At 44.3% G+C, this 27,678-nt stretch overlaps 1 protein-coding gene across 1 annotated transcript in view; it reads right to left on the bottom strand.

The window, feature by feature from the left end:
• rasa3 (RAS p21 protein activator 3) overlaps nt 1-27,409 on the bottom strand; it is a 162,082-nt gene extending 134,673 nt beyond the window's left edge. Inside the window, exon 1 of the mRNA XM_073028960.1 lies at nt 27,289-27,409. Coding sequence (XP_072885061.1) covers nt 27,289-27,343 — 55 coding nt within the window. The 5' untranslated portion in view covers nt 27,344-27,409. The remainder of the gene's footprint in view (nt 1-27,288) is intronic.
• Nucleotides 27,410-27,678: the final 269 nt, after the last annotated feature.

Below are 27,678 nucleotides of genomic sequence, written 5' to 3'. Positions count from 1 at the left end.
ACTGAGGGAACATTGCACTGGGGCTGAGCCAAGGATTAAAGCTCACATTCGTTATAAAAATACACAGCTGAAAACAGAGAACAGATTCAGAGCTTGTGTGTTAAATTATTAGACCAGAGTGAACTAAGCTTTTGTGTTTAGGAGTTTAAGACAAAGCAAGTTCAAAGGTAATTGAGCAAGAGGTAAATAAACTAATGGTAGGCCAGATAAAGACTCCCCTGCTCCCTCTGACCTACCATGGATTCCATCAGGTTACATCCAAGTACTCTTAGTAAATTGCCATTTTTCTGGAAATTAGTTGCTTTGCTCTTCGTTCGCTACCATTGTGCCAAATTCAGGAAGTGGGACGGTGTTAGAAGCAGCTTTGTAAGTTTTTGACATTTTAACCTCTGACCCGACTCCAACCCAACCATCCTTGGCCATGCATTCAACAGCACAACTGAGAGATTGCTTGCTACAATACACAAAATACTCTTGAGTAAGGGCAGGAATGTCACGACTGGAACATGATCATTTTATGTTCCGCTCACCTGGAATTGGCAAACCTCAAGGAAACCTAAAGGCCAGGTTTAAGTTCTGGAGAGGAAAGCAGTTTTCCGCTTGAACATACAATCAACTACAAACAAGTAGCTTGGGCCTGATTACAGTAGTACTTTAAGATAAACTTAATGTCATAACAAGAGTAGATTTGAATGACAAAGATGGCAAAACTGACTGAGTAATGACAGATTCTGATAAGAATTACCACAGCTGGAAAAACAGCAGTCAAGAGTGACAGATATAGTTTTGCTTGTCACACATAAAACCACATTAACAAGACAAACATTTACCAGACCAACTTCCTGCCATTAACCCTTTCAAGATTCGTGCACAGGAGGCAGAATCGAATCCTTGATAAGACCATATGGCATAGGAGCAAAAAGTATGCCATTCAGCCCATTGAGCCTACTCTATCACTCCAACATGGCTGATTTACTTTCCCTCTCAACCCCTGTTCCCGTCTTCTCCCCCTAACCTCGGATGCCCTTACTAGTCAAGAACCTATCAACCTCCATTTAAAATATATCCAATGACTGATCTCTACAGCAGTTTGTGGCAATTATTTCCACAGATTCATCACCCTCTGGCTAAAGAAATTCCTCCTCATCTCTGTTCTAAAGGGGCATCCCTCTATTCTGAGGCTGTGCGCTGTGGTCCTAGGCTCCCCATTATAGAAAATATCCTCTACACATGCACTTTATCTAGGGCTTTCAATATTCAATAGGTTTCAGTGAAATTCCCCCCCCCCCAACTAATTCTTTTACAGCAGTGAGCATTTTTGTATCACCCACCCTGCTGCAACCAGATGAGGTACTTGTTAAATTCTGGAAGATTGTCACAACATTGGATGGAGAAGGTTAACTGGAATGGTCCCAGGTATTCGTATTCATGTTTCTGAAGTCACTCTGTTAGAGTAGATTGAGGAATATTGATCCCCATATCCTGGTACAGGAGGCATATGGTATTTCAATATCTGTAACAATATTCAAGCCTCCCCGCCATCGAGGACACCTTCAAAACATATATATACATACAAAGGAGGCCATTCAGCCCTTTAAGTCTGTACTACCATCAATTACTGAATACTTTGTGATGTAATTCCATATACCTGCTTTTCCTTACATCCCTCAATATCTTTAGTTCCAAAAGAAATCTATTAATAAAATTAACAGCTGACTTCACAGCAACTGCTATTTGTGAAAGAAAGCACCAAAGCTCCCCAGTCTTCTGAATCACGCAGTTTTGCAACTTCACTCTGGTTACACCACACCTGGAATTTTGTGCTCAGTTCTGGTAGTCTGATTATTGGAAGGATGTAGAAGCTTTAGAGAAGGTGGAGAGGAGATTTACCAGGATCCTGCGTGTCTTACGAGGAAGGGTTGAGCAAGTCAGTGTTTTACTCTTTAGAGTGAAGGAGGATGAGAGGTGACTTGATAAGGGCATCTAAGATGATAAGAGAGATAGATACAATAGACAGCCCGCACCCTTCTCCCACAGCAGGAATAGCTAATATCAGGGAGGATAATTTTCAGGTGATTGGATGAAAGTATTGAGGGGAATGTCAAAGAAAGGTGATTTTTTTAAAATATAAATACAAAGAGTGGTAAGTGCATGGAACTCCCTCCCCAGGTGATGGTGGAGGCAGGTAAATGAGAACATTTAGAAGACTCAGGTAGGCAAATGGATGAGCTATGTGGAAGGGAAGGGTTAGACTGATCTTAGAGTAGATTAAAGGGTTGGCACAACATTGTGGGCGTAAGGGTGGCACTGTGCTGTGGTGTTCTACACCCACTCCTGAAACCCAACCCAGGCTCTAACCTGTAGACAACCTGAAGTCCAATTCCACTCTGATGGACATAGGGATAGAAGAAAGAAACCATCAGTTTCCCCTTGAAACCTTCAGTCAAATCACCCTATAAACGAGGAATACATTCCTAGTCTCCCTTGGAGTTTGGCTATCATTCATATGAATCCGTAATGAATTCTTTCTTTGGGTGATCCATCCATCCAAGGGGGCTGGTGCCTAGAGATGCTCCCAGAGTCCTGGGCAGAACATGTAGACGACAACATCACTATTAATTTGAATAAACTCATGGTTGCAGCATTTTCTGGTTCAGAATCACAACCCAGAGTTTAAAAATAGTTTTAATTTGAGGGTGTTTTCTGGTATATCTCAGATTACTGTACATTGAGAAACTACAGGCTTGGTTTTAAACCCTGTCATCCTGGCAGAAACCAGAAGTGGTGGGGTGACTTTAAGCCCCAGCAGCTGATCTAATTCACTCCCATCTGACCCTCCCTCCTTTCCTCCTCTGAAAGGAATTCCAACTTGCTGCTCTTGAGAGGTGAGGGGGTAGAATACTCATACGAAGACAGCCCATTTGTCACTGTGCACACTGGTCTCAGAGGACACACTGATCTGTGATCTCAAACCAAGGAATGCACAGTAAAAGACTTGACGGCTCCACAGACAGGTCAACGGAGGCTAGGAAGTCAGACACACACAGTGAAGGCAAGCTGTTTCAGCTTGGGGGCCAGTGGGAAGAACAGTGACCCTCGGAATTCCCTGCATAGGCAAAATTATCACAGAATGCAGGGGAAACTTCTCGACACAGAAAGTCGCGAGGTTGCAGGATTCACTTCCAGAATTAGACTGGTTGAGGCAGAAAATGCATCCACATTTGAGAATAGATTGGAGAAGTTTAGCATTTCACCAGACAAGAGCTTAGGCTAGAAGAAGGCAGGGAGAAAAATAAAAACAGAACACACAGGAAACACTCAGGTGGCATTTGTGTGGAGAAAAATAATGCTTCAGGTTAATACCTTTAATAAGGATTTAATCATGAAGCATTAACAGCCAGTCTCTCTCTGTCTGTCTCACTCCCTCCCTCCCCAAATGCGTCTGATACGCTGTGCATTTCAAATATTGTGTCAATGATTTTCTATGATTCTCTGATCCCTGGATAGCTTTGAACTCCGCCATCAATGGCACCTTGATCATATTTAATCACCGCACCTTCAGCCTCAAAAAGGAGGCATCCATCAATTAAAGACCCCCCTCATCCAGGACACACTCTCTTCTCATTACTATCAACAGAGAGGCCGTACAGGAGCCTGAAGACACACTCTCACCATTTTAGGAACAGCTTCTTCCCCTCCGCCATCAGTTTTCTGAAAGGATAATAAATCCATGAACAGCACTTCATTATCCGAATGTTAAGAGGCCTGAACAGCCAATAACAAAGTGGCCTACAGGGAAGAAGTCATCTCTCTGACACAGTGGTGTCAAGAAAACAACCTCTTCCTCAATGTCGCAAAAACAAAGGAGCTGGTTGTGGACTACAGGAGGAATGAAAATGGGCTAACCCCTATTGACATCAATGGATCTGGGGTTGAGAGGGTAAACAGCTTCAAGTTCCTCAGCATCCACATCACCAAGGACTTCACATGGACTGTGCACACCAGCTATGTGGTGAAAAAGGCAGGTTGAGGAAGTTTGATATGGGCCCCCAAATCCTAAGAACTTTCTGCAGGGGCACAATTGAGAGCATCCTGACTGGCTGCATCACTACCTGGTATGGGAACTGTACCTCCCTTAATTGCAGGACTCTGCAGAGAGTGGTGCACATGGCCCAGTGCATCTGTAGTTGTGAACTTTCCATGATTTAGGACATTTACAAACGTTTGTACAAGGACGGGTGTATAAAAAGGGCCCGTAGGATCAATGGGGACCCAAGCCATCCCAACCACAATCTATTCCAGCTGCCACCATCCGGGAAGCGGTACTGCATCATAAAAGCCAGGACCTGGCTCTGGGACAGCTTCTTCCACCAGGCCATCAGACTGATGAACTCACGTTGATTTGAGTGTACTCTATATTACATTGACTGTTCCATTTATTATAAATTACTATATTGCAGATTCAGATGGAAACATAACCTAAAGATTTTTCTCCTCATGTATGTGAAGGATGTAAGAAATACAGTCAATTCAATTCAATTTCCCATGGTAGGGGAGTCTAGGACAAGAAGGCATGACTTCAGGATTGAAGGATGTCCATTTAGAACAGAGATGCAGAGAAATTACTTTAGTCATAGGGTGGTAAATCTGTGGAATTTGTTGCCACAAGTGGCTGTAGAGGCCAAGTCATTGGGTGCTTTTAAAGCAGAGATACATAGGTTCTTGATTAGCCAGGGCATCAAAAGATATGGGGAGAAGGCAGGGGAGTGGGGATGACAGGAAGAATTGGATCAGCCCATGATTGAATGGTGGAGAAGACTTGATGGGCCGAATGGCCTACTTCTGCTCCTATATCTTATCTTATTTGCTCTATTTATTTTGTAATTAATAGTAATTTTATATCAATACACTGTACTACTACTGCAAAACAAATTTCTTGTCGTTTGCTGCAAGTCAGTGGTACTAAATCTGATTCTAAATCAATAATGAAGCAACCCGCTATCGACCAGTCAAGATGGTGCTAGCAACGACTCATTCAGTGACATCTTCCAGATAATCAATTATATCACCTTTTGTCCGCCTTTTACTTATTCTTTTTAATCTCAATTGTGTTTCGGAAACTGTTGGACCCTGTTAATTATAGTTTGGCATTCATGACCTAGCGCTCCTGGAAGGAAATTCCAGGAGAGGACTACGAGCACAAGAATGTCCCAAACAAGGATTCTGGAGTAGGGGCATGGGGCCACAATCGACCGCATTTCTCCACGATCAAAGTGTCGAGGAAGATGGAAACATCAAGGCGAATGCGGAGGAGGCATGGTCAGCAGTCGTTCTTAACAGGTCGGGCTGGGGGCAAGAGGCCACATTGAGTTGGAGGTCGCTCCTCACAGGAGGCTGCCTCAGGCCAGAGGTCATGCTGGGCAGGAGTTCAGGAAACCACTTCTCAGCGGATGGAGAGGACCCCGATAAAGACCATGGAAAGATGGAGTTCTAGACGTCGTTTTCCTCAATGCTGACGAAGGGTGTTTTCAAAATTCCGAGACGCATGTGATTATCGATGTGACTATAGTTTATATTGGTCTCCTTCAGTTTTTCTGTGTTTTTTTTCTTGCTGTTGATTAGCAGGTAGATGATATGTTACTTTTTTGGGTGAGGGAGGAGTTGGGTGTTTGATGTTACTGTCGCTGTTTTTTTATGTGGGAGGAGCTTGTGGGTTAGGGGTTTAATATCTTAGCTGCAGTGTCCAGGTGGGCAATCTATTAATTTTTGTGCGAGGGAGCGATGGAGCTTGTGAGTTTTGTTCTTTTTATTTTTCGTGCAGCAGGGATCCCTCAACAACTTCCCTGGCTTCTCTGTATTTTACGACCCTCTGGAGAAGACAAATCTCAGAGTTGTATACTCCGATAATAAAATGAACCTTTGAACCCTTAAATGCTACCTCGTTATTTTTGCTCCGTTTTGTACTAATTTTATTTAATTATATATTTTTTCTTGTAACATACATATTTATTGTAATTTATAGTTTGTTTTTATGTACTGTTCAACTGCCACGAAACAACAAATTTCACAACATATTAAAGCTGATTCTGCGAAGTGACATTAAACCTGATTCTACTAGAGCACGAATTCTCTCCTTCAACCTCAGTCTCTGTAGCCCACTTTAATTAAAACTTTCTACAACTTCAGAAAGGTTTGATATGAATACATAATCTTATTACTAATTGGCTACATTAGAATTTTGAAGAATCTAGAAACCACACTGTAATAACCTGAGCAGCCTAGTATGAGTGCACAGAGCAACAGAACTAATCAAACCAGACTTTTCAGTTTTCACCACAATTTATCTTAATCTCAGGTACAGCAGAGGTTGACTGATATAAATGGCCTCAGTCTGACTCTTTAACCCCCACCTTCACTGCCAGTGGGTAAGGAAGACTAATGCAGAGGAAGCAAATTTCTGGGCTCCATAGAGCAACTAACCATAGTTCAAAGCACAAATGTAACATAGGTCATACATAAACTTTGAAAATCAAGTAGACTTTTTATAACACCTTCCACAATCTGAGGAGAGCTCAAAGTGATTTGCAGTCCACTTTGGGTGCATGGAACACCCTGCCAGGGGTAGAGGTAGAGGCAAATACACGAGGGGCATTTAAGAAACTCTCGAGAGTCACTCAATAGCAGTTTTCTGGTGATACACAGTTTTTGTGATATTGGTGTGATGTATAGATATTCAGTTTTGTGTGTAAATGATTAGGGGATTAATACTAGCTTGGACCACCCCTGCTCTATAAAAAGTGACATGATATTTTCATATGCTTTCTTATAGAGAGTTTCCTTAAGATGGTTACAGACAGGACAAGCTCCCACTACCTACAGTATTAAATGTTCCCAATGGCGTGCACCTCAAATTGCCTCTAACAATCAAGTCCAGCTCCTGGCATTCACGTGAAGCTTCGTTACTAAGCCCGGCGAAACCGTTTCTACTGACAGGAGAATGGGCAAAGGCGAATTACCGGCATCTTAAAACCAGTCACTTTGGGTAGGTGGGGCTCATCGGCTGTGATTGGCAGCTCACCTAGGAGAGGGGAAACTCTGATCTCAAACCTCTGCTGCCTTGCGGCTGTACTCACTCACGGGGGAGGCATCAGTGGTAAACCCCGAGGAAAGAATCCAGAGCTGGAGACACTAAGGCAGTCTCACGTTGAGTTCAACACTGACTGGCAACTCCTGCGACGCTGCTGGTTCTAAGCTGTATCGGTCTCTGCCGTTCCTTTGGGTTCATCAGATGCATGGAGAGAGAAGCTTGCTACGTGCGCACTGCTCAAGCTTGCATACCTAGACAGCTAGGACGCAACATCCATGGTCGACCCTGACCGACGGAGGCTTCACTCTGTACAGAGTGCATGACCTCAGCTTAACACATCATTAATGTACAACAGTGCAAAGTTCCCTCCAGTTACACTGCAATAACAGCCTAGATCTTCTTTTAAGCAAATGCTATACAAGTTACCATAGGGTGAAAAAACACTTTAACAGCAAACACATTAGAACATAGAAAATTACAGCGCAGTACTGGCCGTTTGGCCCACAATGCTGTGCCACCCCTACAACCTACTCTAACCCTTCCCTCCTCCATAGCCCTCCATTTTTCTATCATCCATGTGCCAGTTTCTTAAATGCCCCTAATGTAGCTCAAAAGTGCAAAGTAAATTTATCATTGAAGTATGTATATGTCACCATATACAAAATGCTGGAGGAACTCAGCAGGCCAGGCAGCATCTATGGAAAAGAGTAAACCATTAACTTTTCAGGCTGAGACCATTCATCAGGATTGAGAAACTGAGTTCTGATGAAGGGTTTCTGCACAAAACGTCAACTGTTTAATCTTTTCCATAGATGCTACCTGGCCTGCTGAGTTCCTCCAGCATGTTGTGAGTGTCGCTTTGGATTTCCAGCATCTGCAGATTTCCTCATATATGTCACCATATACCACCTTGAGGTTCATTTTCATAGCATTCATGGGAAAACAATTACAAGGAACCGATGAAAAGCTACACATAAAGACCGACAAGCAACCATTACTGAAAAGGAGACAAACGATAGTTAGATAAAACTGAGAACATGGGCTATAGGGTTCTTGAAATGAGTCTATTATGCATCAGCCTCTACCACCAGCCCTGGCAGGGCATTCCACAAACCCACCACTCTGTGTAAAAAACTTACCTCTGACATTCCCACTATAATTTTTTTAAATCACCTTAAAATTATATCCCCTCGTATTAGCTTTGACAACTTATTTCATTTATGTTATATTCTGCTACCCAACACGAGTCCAAACAACTCAGTGAATCTGGAAACACTTAATTAAACATGTTGCTATTTGACTCAACATATGTTTTACAGTGCCAGTGTGGAGCTTGGGGCCTGTCTAGAATAGGCCTCCTTTAACAAAAAAGGTCACCCTTTTATTACAGCATCAGATCAACCCCAATTCCATGCATAGGGTTATATTTACTGTAGTTCTGGTATGAAGCAAAGAAACTTTGTCCTGTCTCTACAGTGTGCAGCATTTGATGTAACTATTCCCAAAAGCAAAAGACAGGACTTGTAGAGAGGCCTCAGTCCTGTTTAATTTCAGCTATTGGGAAAAAAACAATCCCAGCATCCCTCCCCTTGCCGTGTTTAGCTGCTTACTCAAAGAGTCCAGTGTTCCTGTCTCAACAATCTGACCCAACAATCTCTTCCAGCTGTTGTTCATCCTCTGTGGAAAAAATACTTCCTCAAGCCTGGCTAAAAATACCAGCTCCAGTATCACCCTCCCTGCATGAACAGCTTAACTATTTCAAACATGCACAAATTCCATAGGCTTTACAATAATATGTGCACACAGTCTGGAATTCCCTCCTGAAATTCTTCACATCATTCTAACCCTTTAAGGCACTCTATAGTTCCTCCCATTCCGAACAATAATCATTATGTGGGTTGGTGATAATCTTTACTCAGATAAATCACCCATAAAGATCCTTAACACATTTTACTATTTTATAGGCACTGTACAACAGTTGTAGTTATGTTAAGTTCCCCTTAACAATTGCATTTGATCTTTTTCTCCAATAGCTGGAGTGATTTGGCTCCAGACACAACCCCTCTTCTCTATTTCTTCCCATTAATATCACTAATCTCAATCTCAAACTTTCTTCAGTCTCCCAATTCCTGGCCCAGATTTCTTCACATTGAATCCAGCAGTCTCCCCTTAGTTCACTATCCTTTCCCAGCAGTAAATTGCACAGCCTCCCCTCTCCCCTCCATGGACTCTGTTCACACCTCGGTAAAACAGCCAAAAATAATCAAGGACCTCACGCATCCCAGCATACTCGCTTCTTCCACCCCCCCCCACCCCCCCATACGGCAGAAGATTAAAAGCCTGAAAGGAGACAAATCTCAAGGGTGTATAATCTATACACTCTTCAGTAATAAATGTACTGACATTTGAAATGGTCCTGCTGAAGGGTCTCAGCCCAAAATATCGACTGTGCTCGTTTCCATAGATGCTGCCTGGCCTGCTGAATTCCCCCAGCATTTTGCGTGTGCTGCTTAACCTGAAAGACAGCTTCTGTTGCTTAGTACAATAAGATGGACTCCTTACCTCAAAATCTACTTAGTCATGACTCTATTATTGTTTGAGATGGTACCACCTCAATGAGTGATAGACCACAAGACATAGGAGCAGAGCTGGATTTAAGTCTGCTCCACCATTCCATCATGGCTGATTTATTATCCTTCTTATCAGGATTTATTATCCTGTTTTATTATAAACAGGGTTATTATTACCCTGTTTTCCTGCCTTCTCCCTATAACCTTTGATGCCCCGACTAATCAAGAACCTATCAACCTCTGCTTTAATATTACCCAACGTCTTGGCCCCTCCATAGCCATCTAAGGCAGTGAATTCCACAAATTCACCATCCTTCTCATCTCTGTTCCAAAGGGATATCATTGTAATCTGAAGCTGTGCCCTCTGGTCCTGCACTCCCCCACTATAGGAAACACGTTATCCATATCCACTCTATCTAGTCCTATCAATATTCGATAAGTTACAATGAGATCTTAACCCCGCCCCCACCACGCTTCTAAATTCCAGCAAGCACAGGTCCCGAGCTATCAAACATGCATGTATATTAACCCTTTCATTCCCAGAATAATTTTCATGAACTGCCTCCAATGTCAGCACATCCTTTCTAAGCTTAGGGGCCCAAAACTGCCCACAATACTCAAAGTGCGATCTGACAATGCCTGATGAAGCCTCAGCATTACATTCTTGCTTTTATATTCTAGTCCCTCGAAATGAATGCTAACATTACATTTGCCTTCCTCACCACTGACTCAACCTGCAAGTTAACCTTTAGGGAATCGTTCACAAGGACTCCCAAGTCCCCTTGCACATCTGATTTCTGAATTTGCTCTCCACTTAGAAAATAGTCTATGCCTTTATTCCTTCTACTAAAGTGTATGAACATGCAATTCCCTACATTATATTCCATCTGCCACTTTGCCCATTCTCCTAATCTGTCCAAGTCCTTCTTCAGATTCCCTGCTTCCTCAACACCATCTACCTTCTATATATCTTTGTTGTATTGAACTGATCTGTATGGATGGTATGCAAAAGAAACATTTCACTGTATCTTGGTACACCAATGGTAAATGCAATAATTTACCAATGCTGGCCACCAGGGAAATGCGCAGTTCACTCCCTGAACATGGACATGGACATGGCCAGCAGGGCCAACATTTGATGCCTGCTCCCCCCAGCTCATAGATGTGAGAGTGCACAATTGAAGGCTACAGCTCGAACCAGAGAGCGTAGGGTTATCAAAATGCAGAAACAGAGGCTAGCATTCAGCGTTGAAAAATATTTCAAGGCAATGCTCAGGACCATAGTGGATGCCAAGGTAAAGAAGTGACTAAAACCTTGATCAAAGAGGAAAGCTTTAAAGGGGCCTTTAAGGAGGACTGAAAGCTAGTGGAGGTTTAGGTATTAAAACGCAGAGCATGGGCCTGGGGGCTCGATGCACAAACAACAGAAAAGTGCGTGGGTGCACCGAGGCAGAGGTCAAAGGAGGCCAACTCCAGCAAATTAGAAGAATGTTAAAATCCCAAAAACCTCAGTCCCCTCCCCCAAAACTTCCCTACTGCTCAGTAAAAACTATAATGTGAAGCATGGCTCAGCCTTCAGTTCTATCTCATCTTCGCATGCGTCTGGGTAGGCACATTTCCAAGACCTCAAGAAATCCAACAGCTGAGGGGTGGTAAGATCTGCTGGATAAAGGAGATAAGGTTCACCTTTTAACACACAAATCTTGTAACTGGGCACCCTGATTGATAAATGTGTTCATTACTGTCACATGTACTGAAGTACAGTGAAAAAAACTTTGTTTTACATGCCACGCCTACAGATCATTTAACCACAAAAGTGCACTGAGTAGTACACGGTAAAACAATAACAGAATGCAGAAGAAAGTGCAACAGTTACAGAGAAAGTGCAGTGCAGGTAGACAAAAAAACGTCAAGTCAAGAGTTCATCTTATTGTACTAGTCAACTGTTTGAAGCTTGGTTAACAGCAGGATAGAAGCTATTCTTCAGCTTCAAGTTTATTGTCATACATGTCTACTGCCAAATGAAACGATGTTCCTCTGGATCAAGGTGCATAACACAGTACGTATAACTCACACACAACACATAAAGTAATATTACCACAAATAAATCAATAAAATATATTCAAGAATGACAGTATAATGCTACTGGCAAAACCTTTTGTATCTTTTGCCTGATAGGAGGGAAGAGGAGAGAGAATATCTGGAGCAGGTGAGATCTTTCATTATGTTGACCGCTTTACTGAGGCAGCGAGGAGTGTAGACAGAGCTCATGAAGGGAAGGCTGACTTCCACGATGTGATGAGTTGTGTCCACAACTCTCAGCAGTTCCTTGCAGTCTTGAGCAGAGCACCAAGCCGTGATGCATTCCGATAAGATGCTTTCTATAGTCACTCTATAAAAGCTGGTGAGGGTCGAAGGCAACATGCCAAATTTCTTTTGCTTCATGAGGAAGTAGATTGTGATCCATACAGCCTTACATACCCTAATTTCCAATCACTCCACTGACGTCCCAATTTCTACACCCTTTATTTCCTCTTGCACTGAAAGCCTAATCAATGTGCAAATCAGATTTGCCCTGAGGAGCTGGGAAACAGATGAATAGAGAGCTCTGCTATTAAGCCAGTATCAAGCCAGGGAGTTTACCAAGATCGTCTGATTGGCTGTGATAACATATATAGGGAGAGGTACATCTGTGGATGGGGTGACAAACAGAAGAACATCTATGCAAAGAGTTTTTAAAATGCTGAGCATGACAAGAGGGTTACAGGCAACAGCTTGTTTCCCATCTTTTATTCTGAAATGTTGTAAGTGAGGAAGTGAATGAAAGGGAAGTCTGTGATCAGGTGAAGAATGGATGACACAAGTGGCGATGGTGTCAGCTCAGAGAGGGCAGTGAGAAAAGTGAATCTGGAAGAGGTGTAATTGACAAATGAAATCTCAAAAACCAGAAAATAAGCTGGATGTTGGATATGGGAGATGCAACATAATCATAATTACTGAATTCAGTGTTGAATGTGGAAGGATGTAATGTGTCAAGTCAGAAGATAAAATGCTGTTTAGCAAGCTAGTACTGAGATTCTTTGGAATGTAATAGGTCAGATATAGAGAGGTCAAGTGGAATTGGGATGAAGCGTTAAGCCATGGGCAACTACAGATGAAGATTTTCCCTTTTAGAGTGAATGGAGGAGTTCTGCTGAGTGGCCAACAATCTGAATATAGTCTTCCCATTTTACAGACATGCAGACTGTGAAACTGACTGCAATATACTAAATTGGGTGACAGGGTGGTGTAAAAGTTAGTGCAATCACCTTACAGCACCAGCGATCACTAGCCTAGGTTCAATTCCCACAGCAGTCTGTAAGGAGTTTGTACGTTCTCCCTGTGACCGCGTGGGTTTCCTCCAGGTACTCCGGTTCCTCCCACATACAGTTAGGGTTAGTGAGTTGTGGCCTACTAATTTGACGAGAAAGCTCGTCAACACTTGTGGACTGTCCTGACCACATCCTTGGGTGCATTTCACTGCATGCTACGATGTATGAATGACAAATAAAGCCAATAAACTTTAAAGTAAACTTATTATCCCAGTACATGTAGTATATATCACACACAACTCCGAGATTCCTTTTTTTAAAACAGGTATTCACAGTAAATACAAAAAACACAACAGAATCAATGAAAGACTACACCCACAGGGCTGCCAAATAATCAATGGTAAAAGACAACAAATTGTGCAAATACAAACAGAAACTAATAATAATAATAAATAACCAGTAAATATCAGAACATGAGAATGAAAAGTCCTTGAAAGTGAGTCCATAGGTTGAGGGAAAAGTTCTGTGTTGGGTTGAGTGAAGTTATTCCCCTTTGGTTCAAGAGCTTGATGGTTGAGAGGTAATAACTGCTCCTGAACCTGATAGTGTGGGTTCTGGGGTTGCTGTACCTTCTTCATGATGGCAACAGCGAGAAGAAAGCATGTCCTAGGTGGTAGGGGACCAAAGGGCCTGTTTCCGTGTTGTAATGTTCTGTGACTCTTGATGGGAGGGGAGGTGAAAATGTGGGAAAAGGTAAAGCATGGTCAACACCAGAGGCAAAAGGAAATGAAAGCATGACACAGCAGATGCACTGGTGTGGACAGGGTTGTCAGAACAGACATACACTGAACTTGGAACACTGGATGTGAAGCTTACAGCAAGCAGGACATCATGAAATGTTGTCAGGGTGGATATGGAAGTCTGTGCTCTTGACAAGCAGAAGAAAAGAAATAGCAGCAGCAAGGAGTCAACAGATCTTCTCAAGCCTCAAATTCTAACTAATCCACAATCATGGATTTAATTCAAGGAAGCAGTTTCAATTTGCATATTTGTTCTGTATTAAAACAAAGACGTACTTATATGGTGTCCTTTATGGCCTTGGGTCAACCAAGAGCACCTTTTAACCAAGTGAATTACTGTTGAAGTTATTGTAGGAAACACAGCGGTCAATTTGCACAAAGCAAGCTCCCAGAATAAGCACCGCAGCTTTTCCTTTAAACATCGAGGATGAAGCGGTGCCGTGACCTCACTGAATGGCGCCGCAAGCTTGTGGAACCAGGGATGACACTATCTGCTGCTTGGTCAAACCGTATGAGATCATTTTGTGAGGTTACAGCCAAAATCTTTGGAAGGACATTTCAGGAACTAGCTGATTTGCTTACATCCTCTAATACTGTGTGGGGAATCTGTGTCAATCCAGTATCCTTTATCCAAACCCCGGAGGAATTCCATGGTCAACTGGTGCAGTCACAGACTCCCAGAGCTGCATTTCAGTGTTCCACAGTCTCTGCTAAATACATCACAGCAAGAGGCTGTACTTCCCCACCATTCTGTTCTACTGACACTTTTTGTGGGTCACCAAGTACCCAGCAAGTAAACAAGAAACCTCGTAGAGTGCTCAGCATAGAATGCATCAATAGGCCAGTGTTCACTCGCCTCCCTCCCACTGCAGTCTATTATCACCAGCCTCCCTCTGGCAGGGCACCAGTTCCAAATTAAAAGCAGCACTTATGTGCCGGGCAGTAACTCCCCTCCCACTCCCCCGCCCAAAAGAAAAGACACAATCCCAGGTCATGAAGGAAAGTAAGAGCAAAGTGGAATGGGTGGGGCAGGAGGGCAGAAATAGAGGTAGAAATAGCCAAAGGGAACTGAGTGCAGGAAATCAAGGAAGTAGAAGAAAAAATGGGCAGAGTGGGGGAGAGGAGGGGAGAAGTGAGTGGAGGTGTAGAGGAGACAAGGGGAGGGGAAATGTGGTGGGGAAGAGAAGGAGTGGGCGAGAGTAGAGAGGGGAGAGGGCGCAAGGAGAAAAGGAGAAAGGAGGAGAGCGCGAACACACTGGAAAGGTCTTTTATCAAAAGCAACATTGCAGCTCCACAGGAAATGATGATTAAGGAAAAGAATTTTACTAAGATTCCAGATGTACCATATCACCCAGCCTGTAACAAGACTGGCAAACTAAAGGTCTCAAAATCCTACACAGTAAAATACAAAACAAGTGTGAAAGTTACTTCAGACTGCTGGTGAGGAGGTTAGGCTAATGATCCTCTCACTCACCGAACTAAACCTCTACCACTCATTACCATGCCAAAAACAATTTAACACGAAACACTCCCTCCCAGTCAGTACGGTTGCAAACAGCCTCTGTGGCAGTGAAGTGGAAGCAGTATTTCACCCTGCTTGTACATTTCTCAAGACCCTGGTTTGCAAGCTGCCAACTCAAAATCCCTAATATTCCTGGCAGTTTGAGTCTACGGAGGAATTTCTTTACAATTTAAATTATTTTCTTGTAAACCTTCTTAGGATGTGCACATCAATTAAGAGATCTGTCAGTTGTCTATCATTAGCCTGAGATGGTCCTGGTAAGAATATAAAAGAGTCTGAGTCAGTCCCTTGAATCTGCCCCTACACTTAGTAAGGTCATAGTTCATCTGATCTTGGCCTCAGCTCCACTTTCCTGCCAAGTATTTGACTTCTTAAGGTATAATTTGCAGGCACCTTGAACCATGTCTGGTGAAGGAGCTTTTGGGGAGGAAGTTCCAGGACTGTGGTACCTTTACAAATCAGGATGGTTTGTGAATTGGAAGGGAACTTACAGGCAGTGGCAGTCCCCTGAACCTCCTGCTCTTGTCCTTGGCAACAGAAGTATTGTCGGAGTCACCTGGGTGAGTATTGGCAGGGCAGTTTGTAAATGATACTCTCTGTTATATTCTTACCAGGACCACTCAAGCTAATGATAGATAATTGACCGATCTCTTAAGCACATCCTTGCAATCTGACATACTTTTACAAGTGCTACACCCGCCCTCTCACCTCCTCCCTCACACCATTCAGTGCCCCAGACAGTTCTTCCAAGTGAAGCAGCACTTCATCTGCCAGGGTCAGGGTCATCTACTGTAGGCAGTGTTTCTGACGTGGCCTCCTCCACATCAGTGATTGGGAGACAGCTTTGTTGACTACCTTCCCCCCATCCACAACAGAGAGGATTTCCTGTGGCCAATCACTCCCCATTACCCTTCTGACATGTCGATCCATGGCATCCTCTACTGCCACGATGAGGCCACTCAGACTGGGAGAACAGCACCTACAACTAACGGCATGAGCATCGATTTCCTCAGCTTTCAGTAACTCTTCCCCTTTCTCCCTTCTCTCCTATTCCATTCCCCATTCCAACTTCCATCTCACCCCTTCTCTCCTTATTAGTTGCCTATCACCTCCCCCGGTGCCCCTCCTCCTCCCCTTTCTCCCATGGTAAACTTTTCTCTCCTATCAGATTCCTCCTCCTTTCAGATTCCTTTATCTTTTCCACGCAGCTTCTCACTTTGTTCCCCCTTTCCCCTCAACTGGCCTCATCTATTACCTTCCATCTTGTCCTCCACCCCTCTTCCCACCTTCTTATTCTGTTTTCTTCCCCCTTTCCTTTCCAGTCCTGATGAAGGTTCTCGGCCAGAAATGTTGACTCTTTATTTCTCTTCATAGACGCTGCCTGACCTGCTGAGCTACTCTAGCATTTTGTGTGGATTTCCAGCATCTGCAAAATCTCTTATGTTTATGCTTTGTAAACGGTAGACAGCTTTGGGGTCTCAGGAGGCGAGTTACTCACCAAAGTGTATGTGGGCTCAGACCAGTTCTCATATCCACAGCATTTATGCAGCTGGTTCAGTTAAATTTCTTCAGTGAATGTCCCAGGCTGGGATGATCAACCTCCAACAATCACAAACACCCTCCTTTGTACGCTCTACTGTATGACTCTAATCATTGGAGTGCTTGCTCTTTGATATCTCTTGATTTAAGTTTTACCACAGCTGCCACATTTGGTCAAAGAGCCATTCCTCCCATCTCACCTCTGGAATCTATGATTGGACCAAGCCTCTGATGAGCTGGACCTGAGTGGCTCCAGTGAAACCCAAACCAGACATTGATGAACACGTTACCGGGAGTAAGTCACAAACATGACTACAGATGCTGGAGATCCAAAGCAACACACACAAAATGCCAAAGTAACTCAGCAGGTCAGGCATCATCTATGGAAGTGAATAGACAATCGATGTTTCAGACCAAGGACTCGTCTTCAGGATTGAGAAGGAAGGGGGAAGATGCCAGAATAAAAAGGTGGGAGGAGGAGCAGGAGGAGGAGGAGGCGGCTAGCTGGAAGATGATAAGTGAAGCCAAGTGGGTGAAAAGGTCAAGGATAGGAGAGGAGAGTGGACCATATGAGATAGGGAAGGAGAGGACCCGGGGGAAGAAATGGGTCAGTGAGAAGAGGTGAAAGATTAGAGTGGGGACTAGAGAAGGGGGGGTGGAATTTGTTTACCGGAAGGAAAAAAAAAAATCGATGTTCATGCCATCAGGTTTGAGGCGATCCAGACAGAATACAAGGTGTTGTTCCCTCACCCTAAGAGTGGCCTCATTTTGGCACAAGAGAAGGCCATGGACCAACATGTCAGAACAGGAATGGGAATCAGAATTGAAGTAACTGGCCACTGGGAATTCCCATTTGTGGCAGATAGAGCAGAGAGGCTCAACGATGTGATCCCCCAATTTATGACGGGTTTCACCAACGTAGAGGAGGCTGCATCAGGAGCACTGGACACAACAGAACCCCGTCTAGAGTCCTATCTAGTTCTGGAATGTAGGTTTTCTAGCTTGTCCTAGAGCCCGGTTGTATCCACAACCCTGGGTTTAATATTTACTGTCTAAGCCTATACATATCTCTGGGCAAAGATTCTTGACTCTCCGAGGAAAAACTCTGATGTTGTCTCATTTCTAAACAATGTCTTCCAAATCTAGATTTGCCCAACTTGGAAACCATTGCCTCAGCACTCTCCTTGTCAATCCTCTGTGGAATTTTGCACACTTCTGTTACATTTTATTTCATTCTGCTAAATAAGACTAGCTCTATACTTCACAAAACTCTTTGCCCCAAGAACCACTCCAGAGAACCTTCCTGAACTGCCTTCAATGCAAGGACATCCTCTAAACTAAGGAGATCCTTTTCATTTTTTTAAATTTAGAGATACAGCACAATAACAAGTCCTTCTGGGCCAACGAACCTGTGCATCCCAGTTACACCTGAGTGACCGATTAACCCACTGCCCTGTACGATTTTGGAATGTGGGAGGAAAGCAAAGCATCCAGAGGACACCCACATGGTCATGGGGAGAACATGCAAACTCCTTACAGACTGCAGCAGGAGCTGAATGTGGCTTACTGGTGCTGCAACAGCATTATGCAAACCGCTACACTACTGAACCATTCCACCCCCCCCCCCTCTCCCCGATAGGGAGGGCCTACTTCTGCATTCCATGTGGTAAAGGTGCTCCAAGTATATGTGATTTGATGCTCAGGATGTGGCCTCCTCCATAAAAAAAAACCAAATACAAACTGGGAGGCCGCTTTACAGAGAAGCTTTGTTCAGTGAGTAGAGGGGTGATCCAAGTCTCCTGCAGCCTGTCACTTTGATTCCCGTTCCTCAAGTTTGTCCAATGTGAGCCCGAGGAACAGTACCTGTCAGGGCAGCGGTCAAACTCCGTGACCCCGGCTGGATCCTCTGTGTGACCATCTGGGTGCCCCAGAACCAGAATCAGGTTTAATACTGCCAGCGTATGTCATGAAATTTGTTAACTTCGCAGCAGCAGTACAATGTAATACATGATAATATAGAAAAAGAAACTGTTCATGGGTTCAATGTCCATTCAGGAATCGGCTGTTCCTGAATTACTGAGTGTGTGCCATCAGGCTTCTGTATCTCCTTCCTATTGGTAACAGTGAGAAGAGGGCTTGTCCTGGGTGATGGGGGTCTTTAATGATGGACACTGCCTTTTTGAGGCATTGCTCCAGTCTCTTCTCCCATCCCAAAGACATACTGGTAAGATATAAATTACTCCTGAGTGGTGGTTAAATTGGGGAGGAGATGAGCATGCGAAAAAAGAGTTCACGGGAAGTATTTGGGAACTGGGATTGATAGTATCACTCAGATCTGGGACAGATGGGTCAAATGGTAACCATCTGTTGTATAAAAGTACATTTATAAAAAATAAAGCCTTTAGAATTCCATGCCAGAGTTTACAACTTCATGTCATTTGCTATTCTCTGTATTAGAGATAGTCAGCTCTGCTGTCAGCTTATTTATCTGCAATACTGTTTATCTCTGAGCCTGTTCTGCTGGACACTTCCAACATTTTCCTATTCTTGACGTAAACTTCACAGCTCTGACATTGAGTGTCAAACAGCACAGTACAGGCTATTTGGCCCACAATGTTGTGCCAATCCTTTTAACCTACACTAAGATCAATCTAACCCTTCCCTCACACAAAGCCCTATCTGAATGTTTCATCAGAATGCCCCCTTTGTGTGCATTGATGTCCATCTAAAATTGATGATGTCCACTTGGGACACAGAACATAAAATAGTACAGTCCTGGAAGACTGATATTCAGACCGACACTCCCAGGTGTGGTAATGAGGGGAGTGCTGCACAGTCAGGGATGCTGCCTAAATTGGGTGAAACATTAAACTGAAGACTCCCGTGCTTCCTAAGTTAAAGATAAGACATTGCATTGTACTACTCAAAGACAAGCAGGAAATTCTCCCTGGTGTCCCAAGCCATATCCTTCAAGCATCGCTAAAACAGATTAATTAGCTATTCAACATTCCCATTCTGACATGCCAGTCCACGGCCTTCTCTACTGTCACGATGAGGCCACTCTCAGATTGGAGGAGCAACACCTCATGTTCGTCTGGTGAGCCTCCAACCTGATGGCATGAACATCAATTTTTCTAACTGCCAGTGATTTTTCCCCCTCTCCCTCTTCCCTCTTCTTCAATTCACTACCTTGGCTTGGCTCTTATCTCTTCCCCTCACCTGCCTATCACCACCCCCTGGTGCCCCTCTACTTCTCTTTTTTCCATGATTCACTCCCCTCTCCTATCAGATTCCTTCTTCTTCAGTCCTTACCTTTTCTCACCCATCACCTCTCCTTCCCCTCTCTCCATCTTCTTATTCTGGCTTCTGCCTCCTCCCTTTTAAATGGTCTCAGCCCAGACGTTGACTGTTTATTCCTCCCCATAGATGCTGCCTGACCTGCTGAGTTCCTCCAGCATTGTGTTATTCCTAATTGGTCATTGTGTAATTTCCATGGATGAGGCCTTAACTGACTGTTGCATGTACCTCTAAATAACAGAGGCCACGTACTGCAGAGGAAAATTACCTGCAAGATGCACTGGAGGCAGTAGAAGAGGCCACACTTGAAATCAGATATTAAACACAGATTCATTTTTGCCCTCTCAGGTAAATACAAAAGATCTCACAATACAATTTTTCCTTCTCTCTTTTTTCCCTCCGATGTAATTAAAATAAGATGTTATAACCGGATGTATTGGGTGTTTCATAAAGATCTCTTTAACCACAATGGGTTTCCTTTCAAGTACATGTCAATACAAAAGATATAAGCAACAGATCAAAAGTGCAAAGAGAGGTGACAGTTCAATTCCACAACAGAGTGTCTTACTACGCTTGGGATTACAATGAAACATATATCTTTTAGTTATTTACATGCCATGCATAAACAAATTCTTGAATTGTTAAAGTATCTTTCACAACTTCATAAGTTCCCAAACCATTTTACTGCTGGAGATATTCTTGAAGTATGTAGGAAACAGAATGGCTAATTTTCTCAGCGAGAATTCCCAACAGCAAAGTGATGATGAAACAGCCTCCTTTAGGATGAGGTTGAAAGCTGTTCACAGAACTCTTCAGCTCATCAATATATTCCCATTTGATCTGTACATCCTGAGAGTGTAGGCAGAGGCTTGCTCTGTGTTTATAAGAGAACATGTCCAGTGGTGCAGAATCCCTTACAATAACATAGTCAGCAAGGACTGAACGGTTATATTCCATACTCGAGAAGGTGGTGTTGGTGGGGGGGGGGGGGGGGATATCTAATAAAGGCCTTGAAAATTATAAGATCATGAGACATAGAAGTTGAATTAGCCGATTCAGACTATCGAACCTCCTCCACCATCCGATAATGACTGATCTATTATCCCTCTCAACCCTATTCTCCTGCCTTCTCTCCATAACCATCAATGCCCTTACTAATCAAAAACCTACCAGCCTCCACTTTGAATATACCCTGTGACCTGACCTTCACAGATGACTGTGTGATGAGTTTCACAGATTAGCCACCCTCTAGAACAGAGATGAGGAGGAACTTCTGTAGCCAAAGGGATGGACATGTATTCTGAGGCTGTGTCCTCTGGTCCTAGACCCACCCACTAATAGAAACATCCTCTCCATATTCACTCAATTTAAGCCTTTCAATATTCAATAGGTTTCATGAGATCCCTCCACAGCAACCCCCCACCCAATGGATTCTTCTAAAATCCACTGAGTACAGGCTCCAATATGATTTGTTTACACTGGTTAAGAGTGGAAGAGATACTTCCACCTGCATGGAAGAACTTAAAAACTACACACCATATTAGATGGTCACCAAGGAATGCAAAATTGATTTCACAGGAAATGTCTATACCGAAAGAACAGTAAGAATGAGGAAGTCACTCTGGGAGTGGATTGTGGAGAATGGCCGAGAAATGTTTAAGGGGAAGTTGAATAAACACAGGGAGAAAGGGCCTGTGGTTAGGTGAAACGCAGACAGGCGGCAGAAGCCTTTTGCCACATACACTTGCATGCACCCTGGGGGTCAAGTGCCTGAACCCTACAATACTTTCTGTGTAGCTATTACTGTTGGTCTAATAGTTCTACAAGGTCCGTAGGGAAACCCCAAATTTATAAAAGATAAAATTTAACCTAGGATGACCGTTTTCAATGATCAAACAAATCCTGAAATTCTAATCACATCAGCAACATCACCCTGAGCTGGCTCCCTTGGACACTGGTGGTGATTTTAATTAAAAGTGCTCAGTGATAATTCAAACACCAGCAGTAAACTCACTATATCAGACTTTATTTCTCCAGAGGCATTTGAGCAACGCAGGCAGACTGACTGGGAAGGAGAATGGAAGTCAGAGACTTGGAGGGTGAACCAAGTGGTTTGCCTTGGGTGTCATATGATTGAGGATGCATCTCAGCCTCTCATTCCCACCCTTCCCTAGCTCAATAACTGCTCAAATTCTTTGTTCCTCTTGACTCTACTTTTCCAACACACCTCCCTATTCAATTCCCCCCACCACCATATCTGAACTTCACCATGCTGTTGACCTCAAGTAGAGCAGTGCCCTTGATGTTAAAATTCCTATTGCTGCAATGTGTTGTTCTCCAGCCCCAAGCACGGAAAATTTACTCACAGTATCAATAATAGCTTTGCTTTCAGATGCCAAGCCCCTAAATTCAGGGATTCCTTCCTTGAATTGCTCTGTCTCTCTAAGTCTTCAAGAGACTATATTGACCAACTCTGAGGTAACTCGTTGTTAAATACTGCCCTCAATAAAAATCCTGGGAAGCATCTCAGGACAATTCCATGTGTACTTTTTGCCCGTCTACAGTGCTCTCACTTGCCTGTATTGGGGCACTTATGGTTCTCTACTTTGCCTCTTTTAAACATTTGTCCAAACACCTTTTAAATGTCAGCCAGTATGAAGAACATAGCCCTCAGATTCCATTTAAATCTCTTTCTTCTCATCTTAAACTTGTCCCCTCTTATTTTTGATACTTTTGTTCAGGAAACAGACTCTAGACATCCATTCTATCTATGCTTCTTATAATTTTGCATACCTGTCAGGTCACCCCTTGTGCTCCAGAGACAGCTAACACAGTTTATCCAATCTCTCCCCATAACTAAAGCCCTCCAACTCAGGTTCAATCCAAGTATGCAACTACAAGTTGTTGCTTTTGGAACAGTGGAAGCCAGGAAGAGCCTAAAGTACACACGAGAGATTCTGCAGGTGTTGGAAATCCAGAGCAACACATACAAAATGCTGGAGGAACTCAACAGGTCAGGCAGCATATATGGAGTGGAATAAAAAGTAATAAAAATATAAAAGTGATAGGCTCACTCAAACAAATATGATCTGCCCCTCAATCTAAACCTGCTGACCTTCCTTCAGAACGACTAAAAAAATATTAACTTTTTAGAGCAGTTAGGTCACAACAACAGGGTGGTATCTGCCAAGAATCTGGCCATTCACACATTTCATTAAGCATAGAATAGTTATGGTTGAGCTCTATATTTTGTCAATAGCATCAGAATGTGGCAGAGTTGCCCAGCTGTCCAGAGTTTGCAGAAGAGTGGGCTGAAGCTGGGAAACAGGTAATATGCTTCACACCCTGAGCCAAATGCAAGAGGAAAGACAGGGGAGAGGGCAACACTTGTAACTGAACAAGCTAACATCAAAGCACACTTGCAACAGCAAGTCAGGAGAGAGAAATTCAGAATCAACAAAGTCGTTATTCATTGCTCACCACATTCTTGTTGTGGTTTTAAATGCCATGTTCAAGAGTGAAGCCAGCAGGTATTCATGTTTGTTTGTGGACTCCCTCACACTCAAAACAACATGAAAATATAAGGAAACAACAAGACTGCTTTTCCGGTGTAGAGTACAAGGTAAAGAGTATATTATTACCTGGAAATTAAGTACTATTACATTGTTGTTTTAACAGTTGAAATGACATTTTGTTTTTAAAAACAGCAAATATTTCATGCATAAATACAAAGCATTCCAATATTTTACTCAATAAAAGAATACAAAGGATTCACAAGCTTGTTGTTACTGGAAAGCTTGCCTTCAGAACCATTAAATAGAGAGTGGAGCAGAGGACAAGCAGAGGAGAAACCTGGTGCACCCCCCTGGAGACACCGGTGCATTTCACCAACGGCCAACTATGATTAGCAATTCTAACAAATGTGGTGACACTGGCCTGTGTGGGCTACCACCACAGCGAGATCACAGTTCCCCACAGGAATCATGATGGAATTCTCATTTCATATTCCCTGCCAGTAGTAGCCTTCATTACCATTTTACTGCAAAAAGAAAATACCGATGCAATAGTACTCAAAAATTCTCGCAGCATTACAGACCACCCTCTCAGTGCAGCCCTTTGAGACTCCCCACCCCTACACCACAAGCTCCAGGAAGCGATGCTACAAACAATCCTCCTCTCTGGATGTGCAGGCATCGTGGGTCAGGTTCAGCATAAGCCAAGGTTAGCTGCAGCTGTACCCATTCACATCTCGGAAACACATGGCAGAGTGACAGACACAGTAACAGCGCTGGAGGCACAGCTGAGCAAGGCACAGCAATTCAAGCCTGGAGAATGGATTCCCAACCCTCTCTAAAATGTACACTTCCTAAATACTTCCTTGCGGCTATGTTTTAAAAAAAAAACTAGTCAGCTCCTTTTGAACAGCAGCTTGTATTGTTCATCATACAGACAGTCCCACCAAAGCTGCAAGAGATCTCTGACTCTCCCACCACGTAACTGTATTTATATAGCCCTATAACAAAACCTCCGGAGACACTCACAGCTATGCTAACAGAGTCAAGCCACGTTGGTAAAGACAGTGCAGTGATCTTAAGTACAATCAAAGGGATGAGTTTTAAGGAGCATCTTAAAGGAGGGGAGGTAGAGGGGCTTAGGAAGGTAATTCTAGAGTTTAAGACAGTTAGGTGCAGATGAGGGGAGGAATGGAGGAGGTGAGGGGCCAAAGATAAAGAAATGAGAGAGACAGTAAATTATGGATACTGTGAAGAAACAGAATTGAGTGTATGAAGATGGAAGTTAACAAAGGAATGTATGAGCAAAGCATATGTAGAAAGGAAAAAGGGCAGAGGAGGAGAAGAGATCTTTGGGGCAAGAGAGCAACAGTGGGACTCATGGTATTCAGGTGAGCTGATGCCTCAAGCGGTGTATGGTGTAGCATTAGGGTATGTGGTTGGCAGTGAGTTTATATTTGGGATGATGGGTGGGAGGGACTGACAGGTAATAAACTGGGAAGAGAATACTGTGGTGTGAGTGAGGTACTTGGGGTATGGTGTGGATCGGGCTGCATGATTGTCTGATGGTGGGCTGAGTATTAGTGGTATTAGTGGGTTGGTTGGGTGAGAAGACTTAAGGGTAGATGGGAGTTGTTATGTCGAGGTGAGGCTGGATGAAAGATGGATGTGGGGACTGGCAACCTGGTGGTGGAGGTGAGTGTTGGGGGTATGGGTGTGTGTTGGAGAGTGGGGGTAATGGTGGGGAGATTATGTAGATTTGGGTAATACTGGATATGAGATAAATGTCAGAGTTGAATCACTGTCTTGCACTAACTCCATATCACTTCATCTCCTTAAACATAAAAATAATCTATTGATCTCTAATTTGAATATATTTCACACCATAGTCCATCTGGCTGGACAGTTCCATAGATTTACCACACAGAGACTGACTTCTCTTCTCTGTCCTGAACAACCAAGCCCTTGCCACAAGGTTGTGATCCTTGGTTCCAGGGACCCCAGCAAGGAGAAACATCAAGATTACATCTACCCTGCTGGACCCTACAAAAAGCTGTATGTTTAGTCGAGGTCATCTCCAAGAGATTCCAGCTCAGACAGCTTAACCTCTACACCTTTAACTCAATCTGCGTTTAAAATACACCCTATATTTCTACCAGAGTGAATGACCTCACACATTAGATTCTGAAGTCTTCTCCACTCACTTCACCTTGCTTCACATCCCCCAAAACCTCTACAACCATCCCACAGCTGGAGGGGGTGTGATAGGTGCAGATGTGGTTGGAGGGAGTTGGGCGTGCAGTGATGGATGGAAGTGTAGGTGAAGATGAGCAGTGATGGCTGCGATGAGGGTGGGGCATCAGGGGAGGAGTGTAGGGGTCAGGTGTGAAAAATGGAAGTGATGTGCAGACTGATGGGGTGTGGGTGATGAGAGATGAGTGACAGGGATGGGCAATAGGGTGGGGGTAGGGTGAAAGTGGGGGTGAAGGTGATGGGGTAAGCGAAGGGTGAGGTCAATGGGTAGGGTAGGAAGGAGGTGAGAGGCAGTGATGAATGCTGGGAAGGGTTGATGGATGGGAGTGATGGATTTTGGGTGAGAATGATACTGGTGATGAATGGGGGTGGAATGATGGGTGGGGACTGATGGGTGAGGTAGAATGTTATGGGTGGGAATGGAGGTGAATTGTGGATTGGGGTAATAGATAGGATGATGAGTTGGCATCATGGGTGGGGAGGGTGTCAGGTGAGTGGGGGCGGAGTGAGGTGGGGTCAGGATAATAGGTGAGGGTGGAGTGGGGATCAAGGTGGAGGTGGTTAATGGATGGGGGTGGGGCTAAATGATGGATGAGAGTGAGGGTTATGGGCAGGGCGAATGATGGGTGAGGGTGGGGTTCAGATTCATGGGTAGGGTGAATGATGGGTAATGGTGGGGTTCAGATTCATGGGTAAGGTCACTGATGGGTGTGGGTGGAGTCAAGCTTATGGGTAGGGTGACTGATGGGTGTGGGTGGGGGGTTAGGCTTATGGGTAGGGTGAATGATGGGTGGGGGTCAGGCTTATGGGTAGGGTGAATGATGGGTGGGGGTCAGGCTTATGGGTAGGGTGACTGATGGGTGTGGGTGGGGGGTTAGGCTTATGGGTAGGGTGAATGATGGGTGGGGGTCAGGCTTATGGGTAGGGTGAATGATGGGTGGGGGTCAGGCTTATGGGTAGGGTGACTGATGGGTGTGGGTGGGGGGGTTAGGCTTATGGGTAGGGTGAATGATGGGTGGGGTCAGGCTTATGGGTAGGGTGAATGATGGGTGGGGGTCAGGCTTATGGGTAGGGTGACTGATGGGTGTGGGTGGGGGGGTTAGGCTTATGGGTAGGGTGAATGATGGGTGGGGGTCAGGCTTATGGGTAGGGTGACTGATGGGTGTGGGTGGGGGGGTTAGGCTTATGGGTAGGGTGAATGATGGGTGGGGGTCAGGCTTATGGGTAGGGTGAATGATGGGTGGGGGTCAGGCTTATGGGTAGGGTGACTGATGAGTGAGGGTGGGGTTCAGATTCATGGGTAGGGTGACTGATGGGTGAGGGGGGGATCAGACTTCTCCCCCTACCCCCGTCTCCAGACTCGGCCCCACCTCACAGTTACCCTCTGGCCCACTCACCGATCTTGACTTTGACGCTCTGCAGCACCCGCAGTCCCTCGTCCTCCACCGCCATGCTGCCCCCGAGCCGCAGCGAGCGAGCTCCCTGCGACCATCCGCCTCATAACATCCCGCTGCCCGCCCGCCCGCCGCTCAACAGCTGGACCCGCCCCGCAGAAACACTCCAGGCGCCCATTGGCTGAGCGTTGGACTCGCGATCTCCCATTGGTCACCGCTGGACACCAGCTCCAACGATCGGTGGGTTATTGCTCAGCGCTTTCTCAATGGCTAAACGCTGCAATAGACTTGCTATATGATTGGCTAATGCATGCAGGTCGGCCCCCCTCTTGGAAATGATTGGACAAGCTCTGCAGGAGCTGCACATGTCACTGTGTTTAGCGGACTGCTTGA

The sequence above is a fragment of the Hemitrygon akajei genome, chromosome 2, assembly GCF_048418815.1.
Source record: "Hemitrygon akajei chromosome 2, sHemAka1.3, whole genome shotgun sequence".
Classification (NCBI taxonomy): Eukaryota; Metazoa; Chordata; class Chondrichthyes; order Myliobatiformes; family Dasyatidae; genus Hemitrygon; species Hemitrygon akajei.
Note: the sequence above shows the minus strand (reverse complement) of the source record. Positions and strands in the feature narration are given on the sequence as shown.